Source organism: Nyctibius grandis, chromosome 3 (assembly GCF_013368605.1).
Source record: "Nyctibius grandis isolate bNycGra1 chromosome 3, bNycGra1.pri, whole genome shotgun sequence".
NCBI lineage: Eukaryota > Metazoa > Chordata > Aves > Nyctibiiformes > Nyctibiidae > Nyctibius > Nyctibius grandis.
In genome coordinates this window covers 80,297,580-80,318,345 of record NC_090660.1, presented here as the reverse complement: position 1 = coordinate 80,318,345, position 20,766 = coordinate 80,297,580, and the positions used below count along the sequence as shown (strand labels likewise).

The window sequence follows — 20,766 nt, the reverse complement described above, 5'->3', positions numbered from 1 at the left end:
AGATGCTGCAGAAATACCCCAAATAAAGAGAGCAAGCAGAGTTCAAGTGATAAAGCAAGCACTCCTACACTTTGGGGGGGATAAGGAACATAAACAGCCTTTTACTCTATAAAATTAACAGTGCTATTTTCCATCACAAAGAGATGTTGTTTCAAAAACCAGCAAAGGCCTCCATAATTGTTTTAAAAACAAAATAGAAGAAACAGGTACAAAACAGAGACTAAAGGCTGAAATGAATTTTATTTCACAACACAGAAGAATTAAGAGGAAGGAAAGTGTACTGAAATGAAGAAAAGCACTGAAGGAAAACAACAAAAACCCAACACTTAAATGTACTGTAATTACTTATTACACTCTTGCCTTTTTCCACGACATTTTATTGATGATGTTTCATGAATCATCAATAACGTAGCACTATAAAAAGCCCTAGAATCTTATTTCCTTCTGGTGTTTGTGCTAGATTGACAGTAACTAGTCCATGACAAAGGGGAAACCAGTTCAGCTTGAAGACCTGATGCAAGAGCAAGGGGGGAAAAAATAATTAAAAAGAGATCACTAATAATGTGTTAACTTTGAAAGGAACACCAAGTGAAACAAATGAATAAATAATTAGTTTAAGGGTAATAGTATTTTCAAAGTAAATGGACTACTTCTGTTACTAAGAAGATAGGGCATTTGACAGCTAATAAGACAGCGAGGCATCCAGCTTCCAAATAATAAAAGGTGAGAATTAATATTACACTAATAAGCCACAAGCATACTGCTGGCTTGTTTTTTATTAACACTAATAAATGAGCTCATAATACTGATCATAAGTGGGTTTTTTTTTTTTTCTCCACACATCTCACAAAAGAATTTCAGGTGACAAGTACTATGGTACATATGGTAGAAACAAACAGCTGTGGCCACAAAGATGTTTTGTTAATTGATGATTAATATATTCAGGAAGCAATCACACTATTCATTAGTAAAAGTTTACAAACATTAAAAAGTGCATAACATTTGAAACCACCACCAACACAAAAATATATATAATATATATACTATATATAAAGTGACATCACCTCCTGTTATTAAAAGAAAACAAATCACCTGACTTTGTGATTGGTGCTTATGTGATTGCCATGGTTGACTAGTCAGTCACTCTCTTTACTCACCTTGGTCACACAGAGGTGTGGCTGCCCCATTTTGCAGCCTCATATAAGGCCTTGTCTGTTGGGGCAGGATCGGGGGAAGGAAATCAATCAGCATAGCTACTGTAGAATAGGTTACTAATTTATAGATATTTTAAGTAATCTCCTGGATGGACAAGCTATCCTGGTATTTCAATGAAGGTCCGGTTTGGGCTGTCATTTTGGAATAGATGAAATGGGAGAAAAAATCCAGTCTTTTAGGTGCTAGATGCCAAGTCTCTCACTCCCCTCTCTACATCCTAGACAAAAGGCTGCTGTACCAGCTTCTAGCACTTGGCTGTACCTGATGCATCAGTAACAGGCTACTGGCTGTGCAAACACAACAGCCTGATCAACTGAGGCAAAGGCAAGGAACAGAAAAAATAGTCCCCCTGGCCGGATCCAGCCCATGATCCACTAGTTGTACTATCCTGCAATCTAAACCTCATTCCAGAACACGTAATTGGCAATAACCTATGCCAGTTGTTCTCCCGTGTGTAAACAAGGCCCATCTTTAACAACATGAACCAGGAAAGTCTCTAGCACCACAGAATTTGTTTGAATTTTAACTCATATAAGGTTATAAATGTATTCTTAAAACTACCATAACAGTAAAATACTTGGACTAACATTTTAAAAAAATATCTCAGAGAAAGATTACGAAACTGGGAGTAAAATTAGAAAAATAGGGAATAATAACGTAAAAGGTTCAATTTGAGTCTCTGATATGCAACTAACTACAGGCAAGTGGCAAAACTGTACCAAGGACACAAAACACGCTGAAGTATTCACATTAACAAATTGTTTTGAAGGCTCATCTAGTAACAAATTAAGAGTGTTGCTGAGTCATTTAGGTTTAGGCATAATCAATTTAGCGGTTGACGTTTTAAATCTATCATGTGCACATCACCACATTATGCAAAAAAAACAGCCCTTTCAAAACGCATGGTAGAAAAATTCACAGTAACAGAAATATTCTTCATAAGCAGTTGAGAAGGGGCAGTGTGGAGCATTTAAGTTGTACAATACAAAAACCATTGTAAATAACAGAGCTGTAAAACAGATGCAAAGATCTAAAAACAGTGCTTTCTTTACAGTTCTTTTAATGGGTGAACACTTTGGCCAGAGAATTTTAAACTCTGAGGATCACACAAACCTTTGCTTAAGATACACAATTAGATCCTCTGACGTTTCAAAGGCCATTTGCTACAAGATTTACCTGTTCTACTTTCTAAGTGTTCCCATCAAGTAGTCATTATGAAGGGATCCATCTGATGACACTATCCCAAAAAATCAATACATGTTCAACCATTGCTAATGACAGAGGTAGAGAAAATTCTGTCTTCTGCCACAGCTTGTACCCCCATTTTTAGCATTGTGTTGAGTGGGTTCCAGCAGTGAAGACACATGCACTTTCTTTTCCACTAGCTTGCTCATGGAAACAAATTTGTTCCAGCATGCTCTTGTAGTCTGAAAACATCCAGCAGCTGCTCCAGTCGGTCAAAGTCGGATGTCAGCTTTCTTGCTTTGCTGCCTCCCCTTGGGCCTCCCCGCTTTGCTCACTTGGATTTCGTTGTGCATCTCCTTCTCCTTCTATAAGATACAAGAAAAGGATGCATGATCCACCCTAAAACAAAGAGGTCAAGCTCCCTGAACCCCAACTGTTCATCCACCAGTCTCAAAAACGAAGTAGAAAGAAATTGAAACTGAAATCTTGCAATAAGTATGAAACTTTTTACTACTAAGATAGACATACTTTGCATCTCAAGAGACACCTTCAAAAACAAATTCCTAGCTGCAACCACCACTATCATTTTAAGTACAGACCTAAAGTAGCTAGAAATGAAAGAATATAGCAAAAATAGTAGGGTATTTTTGACAATTTATTCACTATGATACTATGACAATATAAGATAAAAAAAACCTAATTACAGCAAGTCTGAACAGAGTTTACTATAAAGAGATGCCACTTCAATGAAAGCAATAGTTTGTTAAAGCTGTGTTTGTTCTGTGTGTCCATTTTCAGTACCACACCCCACGGCGTTCAGTCCAGCTGTCTCACTGCAAACCACAGAATGATCTGAGGAATAGAAAACATCTTTCACTGGCACAGTGAGCAGACAACTCATAAAGCCTGTCTAAGAAGGCTAAGTAGTGCATTGACAATGGTCTGTTAGTACCAATATGCAAAGTACTGTATTTCACCTAAGACCCAATAGGTTCAGACAGCTGGAAGCTAAGTGCAAGTAAGACAGAAGTCCCTGAACACTGGACTAATTAGCTATAGGTACATAATATGGAATACTGTTAGGTAAGGAATAATGTTAAGATATAAGTTGTCTCTTGTATCTTGCAAGGATTCTGAGTAATTTGTATTGAATTAGCTTGATGCAGTAGTTACGAGAAGAAAATTCCATCGACTAAGTTGTGAAGAGGTCTATCTATGTAGAGGTAGTAGTGCCTCTTAACTTTAATCTGTAGTAGATCTTTAGAATAAAAGCTGGGTTCTCAGTACAGATATTTATTGTTTCCCCATTTCAAATCACACTGTACATCTGCAGCTTTATTTCTGTTTATACAAATAAGCACCATAAACACCTTCTCCCTTCTGTAATGGCACATTGCTAATGGGAAAAAAAGAAAAAAAAGAGTTCTTTGCATTGCAAAGAACATTGCAAAAAGCTCCGATGTCATAGATGTACTTTGTGCATGCACTGAGTATTTAGGCAGCAAAATGCCTCAGAGGGTATTGGTAATTATCAAATTCAACCTGGTGAAAAGTTGTATGGAAAGTTGATTAACCTATTAAACAGTGAGGTTTGTTCTGTTCGTTATGGGTTGAATAATAAAGAAAAACTTGTTTTGCAAGGCACTTTCTCAGAAAACTTCATTTTCCAGTTTTATCTCATCTCCCACATTACAAAGGATTCCATCAGGATGGATCTACATGCAATTATTTCCTACTGGACAGAAATCCCTTTTGCCCAAGTTGTCCAAACACTTTCTACAAAGCCTCCTACATTTTTTCTGATACTGCAAAAGTCCAGATGAGTGGAATCTGATTTTTTTAATTCATTTTTTTTTGCCTGCTCTGTACTCCATTCATTCTGCCTACTAGGAAGTCTTTAATACCCCTCATACTATCTGGGCAAGTCAAGCTTTCCTGAAAGAATTCTTATTTAAAAAGAAAACCAAACGAAACACCCCCAAAAAACAAAACTGAAGAAAGAAAAAACCTTGCAAGGTATTTGTGTTCAAAAGAAAAATAATCCTGGACATGAAGCCCAAACATTTTACTACCTAAATGTTAAACATAGTGCACAAAGATTCAGATAAAGAGCACTAAGGTTCTAATATACCACTTAAAAGATTTTCTCAGCTCAATGAAAAAACCTCACTAGTCTAAATCTCTTTAGTCTGTAATACACTGCCTTGGTACTACAGACTTTGTCTTTCTGCTGGCAGAGCTCTCCTACCAAAGGCCTTAAAATACTTCTACAGAAATAATTTTGCTTCTAGGTTCTGAGAATCCCAAAATTGCCTAAGCACACTCTTGAACTATTCTTCCTTCAAAACATAATTGCTAGAAAGTCTTAATAGTTGTGATTCTTACACAGCATTTTGAAACCAACAGGCAGTATTAAAAAGCCCAAACCAAATAATACGATACCGTAAGCCATAATACAGTTGTGTGAGTTGGTAAGCTAGCAACAGTTACTAGTTCTGCAAATGTGCAGCTTTTAACTCATTTTTCTTCCTGTAACATTACTGACTCTTCAGTGTCTATCAGTGTTCCCAATGCTTACACCTAAAACATTTCTACCATGAACTAAAATAACTTTTAATCACAAATTTCTACAATCCATCCTTTATTCCAGTTCTGTATGACTTTAACACAGATGGTTGGACTGTTATGACTTTTCAAGGAAGTCTCCTTTCCACTTCTCCACTGAATCTGTGTTCTGTGGCCTATCTGCAGACAACTAGAAAATCTGCAGTTTGTTTTAGAGATTAGAATCATAGAATTGTTTTGGTTGGCAAAGACCTTTAAGATCATCAAGTCCAACCATTAACCTAGCACTACCGAGTCCCTAATCCTCATTCTTCATTGTACTTTTTCCTTACTACTTTATTTAGCTACGATCATCTGTAAGATGAACTGAAGTTTCTTGGAATTGCATTGGTTATCTTGAGAGAGAGTTGAGCAGGTGAGCTACCTGCTAGTTTCCCTGATAAAGTCTTTCTTTTGCCTTCTGTTTTATGATTTCTGTTGCAGTTTTCTACTTATCAGATGTATGCAGCATTGCTTTTACTAAATTTAAATAAAATGTGTTGCCACAGAGTACTTGGTACCTGTATTTTGAAGTTTGGTAAATATGTCCATTCCATAGATATTAGCAGGCTGTTAGCTTATTATGGACAAAGAACACTGGAACAGTTGTTTTGAAGGGAGATATTATACAGTAATCATATGTATTATATATAATTATGCATTAAACTCTTGATTATCTGACATTGGCTTATCAATGAGGGGATTAGCCAGCACTCACTTCAGGTATCATATAGTGCATGACAGAAAATATGTGGTCTTTGAACAAGGCCTCACTGCCTAGTGCTGTTCAAAGCTGTTCCTGTTCTTTACGGGAAATGTATCTGCAGGCTTTTCAAAGTGAATGTACCAAATGTGCTTGGGTAGATAATTTACATATGTTTTAAAATAACCTTTTTTATCATCTTCATTATCCTACTTCTGCCATTACTCCATGCAGTTGAAAGAAAATGTACTTGCATTTTTTGCAAGAAAATGCATATAGCTGTAATAAGAATAAAAGAAAAAGAAAAAATAATCAAAACTTGATGTCTATATTTGTATACTTAGGTAGTACTTAGCATAAATTGTTTGACATGCACCTTGAAAGAAATAAGATGTAACCACAAACATGTGTTTTCCTCTTAATCCTGTCAGATGTGATGCATATATGCATCCCGCAAGCACTAGTATATTGTGAACTGGAATTTGGGATGCAAAATGTTTTTTAGCCTCTCTTGGGTTTGGAAAGATATGATGGGATAATACATTAATATGAACGATAATACAATGCATTTTCCAATATTTGTGGTTTGGAGGCTTTTATCTGGTACCTATGTGTACTAATAATACAAAATTTAATATATTTTAATTGTGTCTGATTCAAACTGCATAACCTCCTGAAGAAGTATGCAGGCATGTTTGTGTATCCACTACCTAAAGTAGTTTTATGAGCAACTCTGTACACTTTTCTGCAATGATTAAGTTACCCAAGCTGCAAAAGAAGTCTCCAAGAAAAATTAGACTCGTGAATGATGTATTAAAAATAAGGCTAACAATTATTTAAACCATTCTCATCACTACAGAGCTAACTGCATGTACAAAATGTATACCAACATATATTACAGGCACAAAGTCACATTCTTTTTATAGCTCACAAAAGAACACAGTTATGGCTTACAATCACTCCAACAGCTTAAGTTAAAAATCGTTTATCTCTTCTAAATGGACAAGACAATTTTGAGAAGTGTAAATTTGAGACTGAAGAAAATTAAAGCAAGAAGGAAGGTTGGCATTATAAAGCAGGTGGCATTTGAAAATGCATATTTTCCCAACATTTTACATGTATCCCTACATTAAAATAACCAGACACTCCTACACACATACTAATAAAGCTTTTCTTTTTTAAATAGAAAAAGAAAAATAAATCAAAGGCCCTGCCCAGCTAGAATTGCATGCATCTAGAAGCTATAGGCCCCCAACTGGCAAATGCAGAAGGAGTGACTTAGGACGTACATTAGTCTGAAAGCCAAAAAAAGAATGTGCCGCTCCAAAGAGCACTACAACCACCCAAACATCATGCTGCCCACATCTGATTGTCCGGTGATGAGATTGCCTCTCAGAACTCTTGCTGTTGTCTCTGAGTAAAATACATGCACAAACAGGGCAGCTGCTTATCAACAGTTTGTTCTTTGCTGCATTTGTTTTCTTCTGCTGTTATTAAAATAAGCATAAGACCTCTCTCCTAAGATCTGAAAAGGGCTTTCAAGCATCTGTAAGATCCATTCATTAACCCCTACCCATGTAACATGAAAATAGTTACACAGCCATATTACTATTTCTATTTAACGTAAGGCCCTTCACCATACACTGTCCCTCCTTCCTCTCAACTGAAGGTGCACAACCAGCTAAAAATTTTGGTAATGTTAGATGTGAAGTAAGATTTAGGATTCCGTTAGTGCTAATCACCTTAAAAGAAGGACAAAATATCAGCAGAAAGGGGAAAGAGCCAGTTTACGCAGAAACAAAGACCCAAGTAAAACAAACCACAATACATTGCTATTGCTCTGTCCTCTGGCAGCTGAAAACAAAATTAGTCTCGACAATAACCTTTCAAACAGACACATGCTTCTCCTACAGGCTTCAAACCAAAAAGATTCCATTAAAGGTTATTATGAAGAGTTGAGTTTTTATAAAGACTTCCTTATAACTTGATTTTCTGTAAAATTTATCCTGACACGGACCCTGCCACTAGGCACTCACCGCAGAATAGCCTTTTTTCAGTAATGTGTTGTACTTGCAAATAACCACCCTTCCCATTTATGAAATCTGGGCTTCTTATTGCAGGCAACCCATTATCAGAAAAAAAATATTTTTGTTGCTGAGGGACAAGGGAATAATGCGTGAACATAAACCATGTTTTGTGTACTACTATTTTCATTTTAGTTTTAAATAAATATAATAAGAGACCAAAATGTACTCACCTGCTTTGTTTATATCAAGCTCTGATAACTTTAAGGCTAGTTCACTAGAGTTCCCACCCGGAGAGGACACAAGTATGTCATGTAACGCATTTCTTCTACCTGTTCTTCCTGAAGCAATAAAGTCTGCATATGTAGATTCCACATCAGTCATTGCTAACAAATATCCACATAGCAGTACCTGGATGGGAGAAAAAAGAACAACACTTAGAGTACCAGAAAAACAGGTGACATTATAGAATGGGAATAGAAGAACTAGAGGGTTCTCATTGTGGAGTAGATTGGCTATGCAGTAAGCAGCAAAAGAAGATGCCTCAATCTCAAAATTTGGAGAAATTAGAGAAGAAACAGAATAGAAAGCAAAAAAGGTGTGTGGATTTTATGCAATCTCTATTCAACAGCATTTTAAACAGCTTCATTTTTCATACTTCATAAAGTGCTAGTGAGTACTTTATAAAAGCAATGACCTCAGCAACATAACTTCTTTATAGAGCTGTCTCTGCTTTTAATATTAGCTGGGAAGTAGGAGGTAAGTAGGGGGTGGAAGAAAGCTCTTTTCTGCACAAAAGGCAGAGCGTAAGGAGTAAGAAAGTACAAATCGATAATGCTTTTGCATGCAGAACACCGTGCTCATAGACAAGCACGGCTATGTTTTGTGTATTTTCCTTTCTGTTAGTATGATTAGTTTTGGCATTGTATATAGACCTCTTCAGACTCAACTCATTTATTTTGGTGTGGTAGCTGCACCAAAGAGAATGCATTACTGTTAAGTCACTGAAATGAGTGGAGACATACTAACAGAGTAAGTGAAGAGCTATACTATAATGCAGAGCTTAGAAAGCTATGCTCTGTAGGCTAGATATAAACTCAGAACTTATTTTCTAAAGAAAATAATTATTTCTCACATTCTTATGAAATACTGTGATGATGTGACTTAATGTAAGTTATGCCAAAGATAAAAGCAAACTCCTCTTTCAACCTCAGTAAGAGAAATATTTGGATCCCGGCTGCAGTATCTGCTATAGGCCTAACCTGTTAAGATTTTTATTCTTTTTCATCATTTATAGAATTGTAACCGGAGCCTAGGGAGGGGGGTGGGGAAGGCACTTTCTCTTGCTGATCACACTGCTTTTACTGTAGTTCCATTTGTTCTATCTAAGCTTTTTTTTTTGGGGGGGGGGGGGAATATAATCAAAAAAGCTTTCAAAACCACCCCCTTTTTCATCAGCAAAAGATTCAGCTTTCTCTCTTTAAATAAAAAGAAAACCCCTCATTTTTATAAATACTTTTTATTTTAAAAATAGATACATAAAAGACAACAGCTAACCCTTCTCCACCCTCAACTCTGAAATAACTTCACAAATCCTGTCCATTCTTCATCTTCATTCTAGTCCTCACCTCCCCAACTTCAGTCAGCTGCATGAGGGTGTACATATGATGCGTCCAAGAAGCCAAGAAAAGGGTTCTACATCATATTTTATTTAGTCTAAATATAACTATATCAAGTATCATTGCAAGACTTACTGACTTAAAAAGAAGTTCATTGCTATCAAGCTTTGGTGTCCGGTGCCAAATGCTGAATGGCTGACAGGATAATTTTACTCGTATGAACAACCACTAATGAAATAGGAAACTGCTTAAAAAAACAAACAAACAAACAAACACACACCCCCCCCCCAAAAAACACAAAAAAAACCCAAAACCAACCAAACAAAACAACCTCACCAAAACCCCACAACAAACAACAAAAACTCCACACAAAAACAACAGACAAAACCTAACAACGAACATCTATGGAATGGAAAGAAGTCACCATTAACTGAAAGACTGCCTGAAACACATAAAATAGTGTAGCGTGTCTCAATTAACAAGTGCTTTCATGAGCATGAGAGCATGTGCATTTCTTCCTGTGTAGTGCCCTCTTCTTGAAACACTGCAAGAATACTGAAGCAAATGAGAAGTCTACCATTTGTTCTTTGCCCGAGGTGCAGACATCTCAGTGCCAAATATATCAACCATGAAATAATGAATCATATAACTTGCAAAGGTGAAGGGAAACAGTGAGGACAGTTGTGATAAGGTAAGAAAACAGCACAAGGCTGCAGACTTACCTGACCTGTTCACTAAATAATATCCAGCAAGATCAGAAGATAAAAGATTTGAAGTGAAACTTACACGAGTTATATTTGTTCATGCCTGTTTTTGCAACTGGCCTGTAGAAAAGAAAGTGCAAAACCTGAAAGTAATCAATGTACAGGCTTGGATTTTGTCATTAGTGTAGCACCAGCCCAAAGTCATTGTAGCTATCACTCCTGCCAAGACACTAATTTCATTTTAGTGTAGAAAAAACACCATAGAGTAGAATACTCTTTTGCTACTTTGGAAGCTGCGTATCAGTGCATCAGGAACAGAATAAGCAGAGAAGACCAAGGTGGAACAAGCTATAGGGCTGTAAGGCTGGCAAAATGAGCAGTGTTGTACTCCGTGAGGAATTCCCTGGACTGTTAAAACTGCACTCCACAGAATATTCTTCTGTAAGGTTATATTCTTCTTGAAACATTCCATAAAACATGGAGAGCACTGGGGAAAATCTCATGCTTATTTTATTTTAGCTGTGAAACAAGCTATAAAGCCATAGGAAAATGTGCTTGTGGAGAACTTTATTTTAAAGGTTCATTTTCTATAGGTTCAATATGGCACTACTAACAACATTCTGAACAAAAAAGAATGTTACCAAACATACATTTATTAACATTTCCAAGTTTTCTTGTCTGCATCTTCTCCTAAATGTCAAACACCATTCTGTTTTGTATTGGCATTATCTTAAGACATCACTGCATAAATATGGAACTCCATTGACATCACCCGAGAGCTCCCCTTCCAATGAACGGCTCAATGCCCAGCAGTCTGTAATTATTCACTGAACCAGTCATTAGGGAATTACCATTCACTCCAAAAAACCTTTTTTTCCTTGATTCTCTGTGGAAGGACTGGAATTTGCTAATGATTCTGTGAAACATAATTTGAATTTCCTAACTAATTGCATTAACAGATATTCCTACATTAAAGATTGTGGTTGCAGTCCCACTAGTTCTAGTAATTTCTTTTTTTTTTTTTTTTTTTAAGTTGCAAAACCAGTACTCTGCTACATGGTATTGCACTGAAACAAGAAAGCTGCAAACCTCACTGCTTCTGCCAACTGAACCAACAAACCAAAGAAAGCAGTTCTGTGAGCATAAGGACTAGTGAAACCTGCTGTCGCAGGACTGGATTCCTTGGTAACTGGTAAGATACTATCCCATGTGAAGTCTCCCCCAGCTGTGCTTTGTCTTTTACCCCATGTAGAGTCACTTTGCCTTATAATGGGTTAGGGTTTGCAATACACAGCTCTGGGGATTTTCATATGGCATCTTTCCTTTCCTCAGCTTCTTAGTTTCATAAAACTTCTAGAAATGTGGGTATCTTAGGCTTCTGTCTCTTTTCCCTCCCAAAGAAAGTTGTACTGAAAATTTGTTGAAAGCACTTAAAGAATTATGGAGGATGAGGAAGGTAGATAGACATAGTTGCTATCTTGGATTTTAGAAGCAGTAGAGTTAGTATCCAGAGAATGCAGGAAGAGAAAAGAAGGATGACAAGAACAGTATAATTTAATAGGTACAGAAAGAATCAGTGTGTGTGTTTTCAGAAAGTTCCTGGAATACTCCTTGATCTCCACAATCTAATTTCTGTGTTAAATTTTCCATTTCCATGCTATCTAGAACAAATCTTATCCTCCAAGTTTCTGAAGGTAACTGTCAAATTTCTACAGCCGTTTTCCTTCTTCTATGTAGTTTGGTTTTATTGAAAGAACTCTTAAAAAAGCCTAAAAAAGTTAGTGATGGCTTCACAAATGAAATCCCAGTTTGACTGCATTCCATAATCATTCAGTGAAACCAAGTGTTACACAGTGCCTTTGTTCTCAACAGTTTGGAAGTGAAAGTACAGAAATTATGTGGCATACCAGCATGAATTAAAAATCAGTGTCTATACAGTTTATGGGCTAGAAGTACCTAGAGTGGTTGAATTTAGCCTGTTTAAGGGACTAGCTGCCTAAAAGAAGGCCAAACACATTTAAAGTACCGTTACTAATTGGTATTTATTATTATTTTAAAAGGAGGACAGAATAAGAATGGGCACTTGACACATGGCTTGTCTATGAGATTTGGCATATGTTGCTGGCTAGCACAGGAGAGCTGCCATTTTCTTGGCAAACCTGCAGTGTAATACTAAGAGGTACGATCCTTCAACATTTACTCCCCCTCTTTCTCCATATATGCTTAATGATGGCGTTGAATAACAGATTTTCAAATAAAACTCTCCCAGGCTTTGGCTGCTAAATGTTGTATCATGATCAGCACATTATTTAAATATAATTATCTATATTCAGCTTTCATACGGGAACAAAAAAAAAAAAAAAAAAGAGAACTTGTCATTTAATAACATGTCTGTTTTAGAGAAGGTGTATAATTATGCTTTTAAAATAAATTTTGGTTCCAAATGTAGCCTTAGCTTAGAGACAGGGCTCTTTCCAGTGAGGAGATAGCTCTATTCCACAGCAACCTGTACCTAGATTCCCACTCATGCATGGTCTGCTATGTTGAAAGCAGAAACAGAGAAACAATTTAACAAAAGTATACTTCTTCCACAAGAAATTGTATCTGTTGTGCTATACAATAGTATCGCTTTTGCACAGATACAGATGAGCAAGAATAGAGCATTAACTCTTGAAAGCAGATTAAAGGAAATATGAATGTCCATGCCACCTAGCAAGCTATACAGTATTTTAATCTGCACTTTGAAAATCCCTTATGTAGTTTTGTCTGTCTGATGTTTCTGAAGTGATCACCTCTATAAAATAGTAATGTATAACAGGTCACTTACCTTTTTGACAGGTAATATACTTTTAGTTTGAAAATAGTATATGTAGTACCGCTAGTACTACTCAGATCTTAATGGAAATTAGTGGGCAATTCAACTGGTTAAACAATGAAACAGAACAAAGAAAATGACCACCTGAGGTTTTTTTTTTTTTTAACCAGAAAAAAATTAAGAAGCTGTTTTAAATTTGCGTAACAAAGCACTATGAAGTTAGATATCTTTCAGCTCATTACCTATACAAAGAGATCATTCACTAAGACTGTTAATAGGTTTTCCTTCTACGTCATCTAAGTTATATTTTACCTAAAGAGATCTACAAAACTAAAAGCCAGATAGCTAAATTCTTACTATGTCCTTGTTCAGGCAAATTTCATGATGCCCATAACCATAAGGATTTGGTCTCTCATCTACCACTCAACTTCAGTTCACAAATTCAGTTTTATCTTCCACTATTCCATAAAAATGGCCAGTGAAATAACAGCAGCAAATAAAAAATAAGCAAACATAATCAATCAAGCAATACTACAGACACCTTGGTTCTCTGGAAAGATACACTACAGAAGTTGTCACTCCCACAGACATTGAGGTTATTGGAAGTAATGTTGAGGTTATTCAAAGTAATTATAAAAAACAATAAATGTTTTGATATTTTGAAATTAACACCCTATGCAGGAAACAAATCACAACATTTAAGTATCCACATTCTGTTAGGGAATGGAAGAGGGTATGCTACCATCTATGATCACTAGCCACTGCTCGCTCAACCTAAAGAGAATACTGAATGGCAAACAAAACATGTTTGAGAAAAGAGGCATCTATTGCTGTGTGACTTTTTTACTTGGCAGTTGGTGAACGGACCTCTCGGTTTCTGAAGGGAAGGAGGGAGATAAAGCACCACTTTTCAGGATGCTCTGATACTCTCTATGAACAACTAAATCCATTGTTATAGCACCTCATAACCATAGAGATGGATAAGGGCCTCAAGCAAAATGAAAGCTGTCAAGCTCCTCATGTGACACACATCTGGCCACCCTGCTGAGCATTCCCACATACATCTGAGCTGTAGGAAGGTTGATGTTATAGAGTTCTGGCAGTATGAGGCCAGGTATGCAGCACGGAAGTTTATTTTTTAGAATGGTGTGGTGCTCTGAACCAAGGAGCAAGGGTAACACAATACTGAACAAACAAAATGTTTTGTTCAAAAGGAATGGTTTCAGCCTTTGGGGAAAGCCTGTCCACTGAGGCCTCTACATGGCAATCCAGCAGCCCTCCTTTCGGAATAGAGAGATGACACAAGAGGCAAGCCCATGGAAGAGTATGAAGACACAAAACACACCCCTCAACAAGAAGGAGGAGCTCTTCCTCAACTGCTGGATTACTGGAACAGCCCAGTCTATTGAGGATTCGCAACAGACTGGCAGCTTGGAAATACTTTGCACAAAAAAGAAGAGATGTTCTGCAGAAATGTAGAGTACATGACTACTTAGCAGCAGGACACTTAGTGGAGGGGAGGGGGGAACTTGTGTGGGCTTTGCTCATGAAGCATCTTGTGTCTTCCTAACCTTGCCCTTAATTCAGGGTTCATGCTATAAGCAAGTTCTTTCTCTCAGACACTTCTGTCAAAAAGTGCCAGCCTGCATAGCCAGTGCTTTAAAGGTATTGATCAACACAATGCTCATTAGAAAACATAGCCGAGTCTCTGATTTCTATTCTTTAGAGACCTTATTATAAGCACTACAGTGACTATTTTTTATAACAGCCACGTCTCCTCTATTTACTGCTACATGCAACAGCAAGTATATGGCTTTCTGGGGAAAAAAAAACCCAAAGGAACAAAACATTGAACAGTCATGATCAATAGTCTGCAACTGTTTTGGGCCAAACTGCTGTGAGCCACTGTAATCCTTATAGAGAACTTCCAACTGAAAAAATTTATACGTTTAGCCAACTTTTAACTGAAGGTCTGACAGCAAAATAGTTCTGTGAATTACCTGCAGACCAGTATGAGGCTTCTAAACAATCAGATAGAGGGTTTCCTATCAAACAGATTTCCAATTTCTGGCAGAAGCTTAATGCTATGGAAGGGGCCAAGAATGAGATTCATTGCACTAATTTTACATGCCTGTGCATTATATGTAGGTAGTCACCTATATGAGGTGATTCATCTGATCCATGTTAAAGATTTGTTTTAGAATGAATGCAACTACCACATTCAAAGTGCTTATCTCTTCCTACTGAAGAGGAAAAAAAAAAAGTCTAGAAGGTAAGCAGAGATCTTTATTATACGTGCATTAAGTTAGGTGACATTAATCCTACTCTAGATGACAAAGGATTTGGGTCCATGGAATTTTTAAATTCAGGATATATAAAATGCTTATCCACATAAGGCCTATCCCCCTCAATATCTTTTTTTCCCCTGGGAGATATACATCTTGCTAGATATTACTTCACTAATACTAATTCTTTTGAAGTCAAAGCAAAAAAAGACTTCCTTTTCATTAAAAAAAAAAAAAAGTCAAGCAAGAAATGGCATACAGACAGTATGCAGCACGTCCTTGTGTACTTTTCCAGTTAAATGGGAACCAGCTGTGTTTTTTAACAAATAGCTCCATGGTGCAACGCAACCTCCAGTCATATATAACGGCTGAAATACTCAGCTGAACTATAGATTTGAATGGGTAAACAACCCTACGTAACTTATCATAGTTGCTGCAATTCCTAAGAGTGAACCATGAAACAAACAAGAAGATTCACAATCTTTAGCTAGTTACAAGCCAAGAAACACAGACCATCTCTTCCATATTAATATATGCCCTATCTGATAAAATACATAGCTTTGTTATGCTAGGGTAGGAAGTAATGTGAGCCTTGCTCTTCATTGTTTTAAAATGTCAGTAAAGGTAATGGTTAGCAAGAAGGTATTAGCACTGCCAGGACTTACCTATGCATGTGCTGGGTTGGGGGAATATGACAGAATTACAAAACCACAATATGGGCATGAAGAATCAGACTTCAGCTGGGGAGATGTCCTCCAGACAGAGTACCCTTTGGGTTGATACGACCAGAAAGAATAAAAGCAGATGGAGATGGGGAGGAAGCAGTAATTGCCTTAGAGAACTCAGAGTTCAGTTAGAGAAACCAGTTAAGCCTGTAAAACCAGAAAGATAGCCTCGACTGTGGTGGACCCCTCCAGCTGCTCTACCAAGAGATAGCCAGTAGGCTGACTTGACTTAAGGACTTCACACAGGGCCATTGAATGACAGGTTTGGCTCACTGAAAAGACATTTTATGGGAGTGAGGGAAAGCCTCAGACATCTTACAATGGACAGATAAGCTGGTCAGGTGTCTAACAATATTTTATACTGATTTTTTTATATGGCATCCTTGTATTTACTGATCACCAAAAAGACTGCTTTTAACATTGTTGAGCCTATTTACTAGGAAAACAGATATCAGTTTCCTCTTCCTGGAGGATTCCTTCTTAAATAGCTTAGTTTTCCATCCTTGGAACACAGATTTTTTCCACTGCTTACTGCTGGACCAAGTTCTAACACATTTAGGGTGCATACTTTGTTTCCAGGCAATACTCATATCATTACAATACCCATTTTCCTCTGAAATTGCAATGGATGAGGTTGTCTTAGAAGACCTTCTTTCTTCTTATCTCACTGCAAGAGATTTGGCTTAATAGTTATCCTTCCTATTACATTGCTCCCATTCCCAAGCTAACTAGAGTCTGCATTTTGTGATGTTCTGCATTTTGACAATTTGACTGATGTGTTTACAGCATCTACAACAGCAGTTTGTAGGTAACAAAAGCATTTCAAAGGGAAGGCATGCAGTTAGAACAGCAAAAAGCAAATGTCTAGGTAAGAATATCATGACAGCATTTAAAACTTAGGCTATATACTATGCTGTGTGGACAGGAGGATGCACCAGCATTTTCTCCAGACCTATTTGCTAGGATTCTTCAATGTTTCAGTACAATGTGTAGTCTAGCTATCAAGTATTCAAGATATCTAAATGCTCCACAGTTTACCTATCTTTAAATTCTTCCTTAGTATTTAAAAAACAACTGTCCCCCTCCAAGACACTTTCCTCAAATCTTTAAGACATTGTAAGCTACTAGACAGATGCAACATTTGTTGTACCATATATCTTTTCAGTATGTTCTGGTGCAATAGCTCAACTAGTCTGCACGTGACTACCTTTTAAAATCATGCAGTCGTGACTCATCATGAAAGTATGTGTTGCAGCATCCAGAACAGAAGATCTTGAGCTTATAACTGTTTCTTCTTGGGCAGTGGCAAAAACAGTACTGGAAGGAAAGGATTTACCTTTTTTTGATAGCAAGATCATCCACAACTGTATGCTATCAAATATTAAATAGTGGTTCCTACGTTTGCTTTTAATAAAATCAGATTACCTCCTGCAAAAACAAAGCTGCTATAGTATAATCTGCTTCTGCTAATATCTCACATCTCACATGCAAGCTTAGAGTTTGCCAAGAATACACCCAATGACACCATACTTCTCAGTATTTGCAAAGATAAATACCACTGAGCCAGCCTGGAGACCCATGAACATGAGACAAGCAGCTTTTTAGTAATATAAGTATTTGAACCTCTTTGTGCAACAATACATTAATCAGTATTTCATTCATTGTATATTTGGTCAACTTTTTGGCTCGTCAATAATAAGTTAACTTTTCCATGCAAATTTTTTCCTGTGGCAGGCATTTAACATCTACTTTACATTTGAATTAGTTTTCCCAGCCACCAGACATTCTGCCTTTCTTTTAATTATCTAGAAGCTACAAAAAAAGCACAATTTGGCTGACAGCATTTCAGTTTTTGTAACTTAAAAGCAGTTCAATTTATTATATCTCACATGATAAAGTCACATTTTATATTGCATGTCATTTCACTTTTGTTTCTTCTTAGTCTCAACCTTACATTTTTCAAGGTTTCCATAATTTTTGCATTCTCTTCCCATGTGTACACGGACTACTTTAGAGTCTAAAGACTGCCTGGCCCTGTTGCTATGCAACAGCATAGCCTACTTAGGGCTTCCTGAAATAATCGTCTCAAATGTGCTTTTTTTAGGCTTATTTCCAGCAGGAATACTTGACTGTTTCTTTATAATGGACTACTGATATTATTACCACAACATTAGACAGTGGTCACCTCAGAAGTTTTGGTAGCTACCTAAGATGACAAAAACCAACATTATTGCTTGCAAACTTCAGGACACACCTCCTGCACTAACACAGGGAAGATTCTCAAATATTGCTATATGTTTGCCAGATGTTCTCTAAGTATATGAGAGCCATATATTTATAAGGAAAAAAGAAACCCCAGTTGTTAGTTTGTCTTACTCTATTTCATGCAAGGGGGAAAAAACCACAGTTCTCTAACGTAGAATAAGCCACCAGTCAGAAAAAAAAAGAAACCCTCTTTATATGAAGTCTATTATAAATTTCATCAGCTCAACAGAAGGAACATATACACATATATTCCATCTTGCAATTCATTATAAAATAAGTTGATTTCAGAACTCTTTAGGACAAGGTTCCACATTTTTAAAATCCCATTACAGATGCCATGAACTGGGGCTGCATTTGCTTGTTGAGGTACATTCAAGCAGCCCTTTAGAAACTGTCCTGTGAAACATTCAAATCTTTCCAGCCTCCCACAGCATTTTTCTTGTTACAGCCTTCTAGTGCTGCTGCTCAAGGGTGGACCAAAGTGTTTTGTTTTCTTATTGCTGGTTTATTTGGGAATCTTAAGTTAATTCATTTCTGTAAGAATACATAGAACGATATAAACACAGGGCTCTTGTTAAAGCATTAATCAACTCTAGAGGGCCAAATGCCTTACTATGCACCGGGCTGAGGGATCAAAGGAAAGAGGTCTAATAGTACAGAGATATTTTAATGAAAGGAAATATTTTACCTCATATTCTTTTCCTTGTCCACCTTAGCATGCTCAGCAGCAGTTATTTCTATGGAGAGCAGTGTGTCAGTCCAGAATCGAGGTAGAGAGGGGAAGGATGTTTCCCAGACCCAGATAAAATAGGAATACGGTTTAAATTAAGACCCTTGCAGAGGCAAGTCCACCTGCAGTCTTTTAAAGGAAGAGAGGGAAGAGAGCAGCAATTTCATATTGTTTGCAAGATCCTAAGTCTTAAAGACTACTTTCTCTTCAAAGGAGTAAACTGTGGTAGGCATAGGAATGAACTTCTCAAAAACAAATGCACAAGGTGGTAATTCTCCATATCCACATATGTAGCCACATACATGCATAGTAGCCAGGCTATCCAAGAATATGATTCAGCAAGTTTACCGAGTGTGACTCCCCAGAGTGATGCATTTCAAGTCTCTATTCTTTAAAATCACATAAGAAGTACAGCTCAGACTCAAAATGGTATCAATACTGTTTTGAAAGCAAAGAGGTCAAGACCTGAAGAGCAGCAACATTTGGAAGGATCTCCTTTATGGTAAGCAAACAGTCTGAAACCTGAAAATGATGCATGATCAGCTGGAGGAGAGAAAAGCATTAATAGGGAAATCCTTTATAATGGGGAAATCCTTTAGTATGTTCATTTTGCATTTTACACTTTGCAGTATTTATGGGCATTTAAAAGACAGGTCAAATAATTTCTAACATAAAAAGACAAAAAGAAAGCCCTCACATCTGCCATGATAAGTTTGAAGACGGGAACCTTACCGACCTCTTTTTTATCTCCACGTATAAAAAAGGCTCTAATTAAGCACAGAGGAGGAAAGCAAAACAAACAACAACCCTTCTTCCTGAATAGTCCTTTGTGACCCACGATCATTTTGAACACTTGGGATTGAAAAATCTGCACTTTAGAGAGCTGTCCTTAACAATGCTGACAAGTTTCCATGTGCTGGCACCAGATGGAAACTAAAAAATGGCTTGCACATACTAATATTTAATTAGCAATTGTGCTGCATTACACGATCTGTCCATGACACTCAGATTTAAGATGCATTTCTAGACGCAAACCCGGGTACCCTGATGAATATGATAACTAACAGCAATTGAGGAAGATACAGGCTCTGCAAACCACAGCTACTTAAAACCAGTACTAGTTACAGCTTTGAATCTGACGGTCAAATATTCCTTTTGTCCTCAATTTCAAGCAAAACTAAAGCTCAAATACTTAATTTTTATCCCTCTAATGTCCCCATTCTTCATCTAAAAGAAAAGGCCACATGGAGGAAGAAAACAGGGTGGGCAACTCACAAGAGTGGGTGGTGGAAGCATCTAAACAAAGCAGAATTTCCTTGACTCTCACAGAGCTCATTGATTTCAGCCAACTATAACAAATTGCTCAATCACTTTAAGAGATGGCCTATTAAAAAAGCATACAGCAGACATTTTATAGTTATGCCAAGAAAAGTTATCCAACCAAACTAACACGTGTTTTCTAGAGCCCAAGCTCTTAATTCTAGCTTGCAACTCTCCCTTTCAGAGCAGTTGCTGAGTATTAAGAAATGTTAAAAGAGCCTAAGAAGAATCGGAACATACAGTTCTTCCTACATGCATAAAAACAACAAAATGCACTAAAGTGCAAGCCATGTTTTCTGGATATGAGTATAAACACACAGGTATGAGCAGAAACAGAAGAACTTACAGAAACCCTTACAAAGTTCCTGAGAGGAATTCGCGTTGTCAGACCACATGAGTACTTCCATACTTGACCTGAATATCTCACTTGACCCTTCAGAGGCCATGCAAAGCACAGAATCCCTCCTTATATCTACCTGCTGGTGTACTGTGGATAATGAAAGGAAGTACCAGCTGTCTGCTTACAGTAAGAATGCATATGTAGGCAGAATATTTCCTAAGACTTCCAATTC

The 20,766-nt window shown here is 37.1% G+C and overlaps 1 protein-coding gene across 3 annotated transcripts in view; it reads right to left on the bottom strand.

Moving 5' to 3' along the window:
• Positions 1-221: 221 nt before the first annotated feature.
• Positions 222-20,766, bottom strand: part of PKIA (cAMP-dependent protein kinase inhibitor alpha) — a 51,892-nt gene continuing 31,347 nt past the window's right edge. For all 3 annotated transcript variants that reach the window (XM_068395903.1, XM_068395901.1, XM_068395902.1), the window contains exons 2-3: positions 7,965-8,142; positions 222-2,765 (exon numbers count right to left, since the gene is read on the bottom strand). In XM_068395903.1, the coding sequence (XP_068252004.1) occupies positions 2,686-2,765; positions 7,965-8,115 (231 nt within the window). In that variant the 5' untranslated portion in view covers positions 8,116-8,142 and the 3' untranslated portion in view covers positions 222-2,685. The remainder of the gene's footprint in view (positions 2,766-7,964; positions 8,143-20,766) is intronic.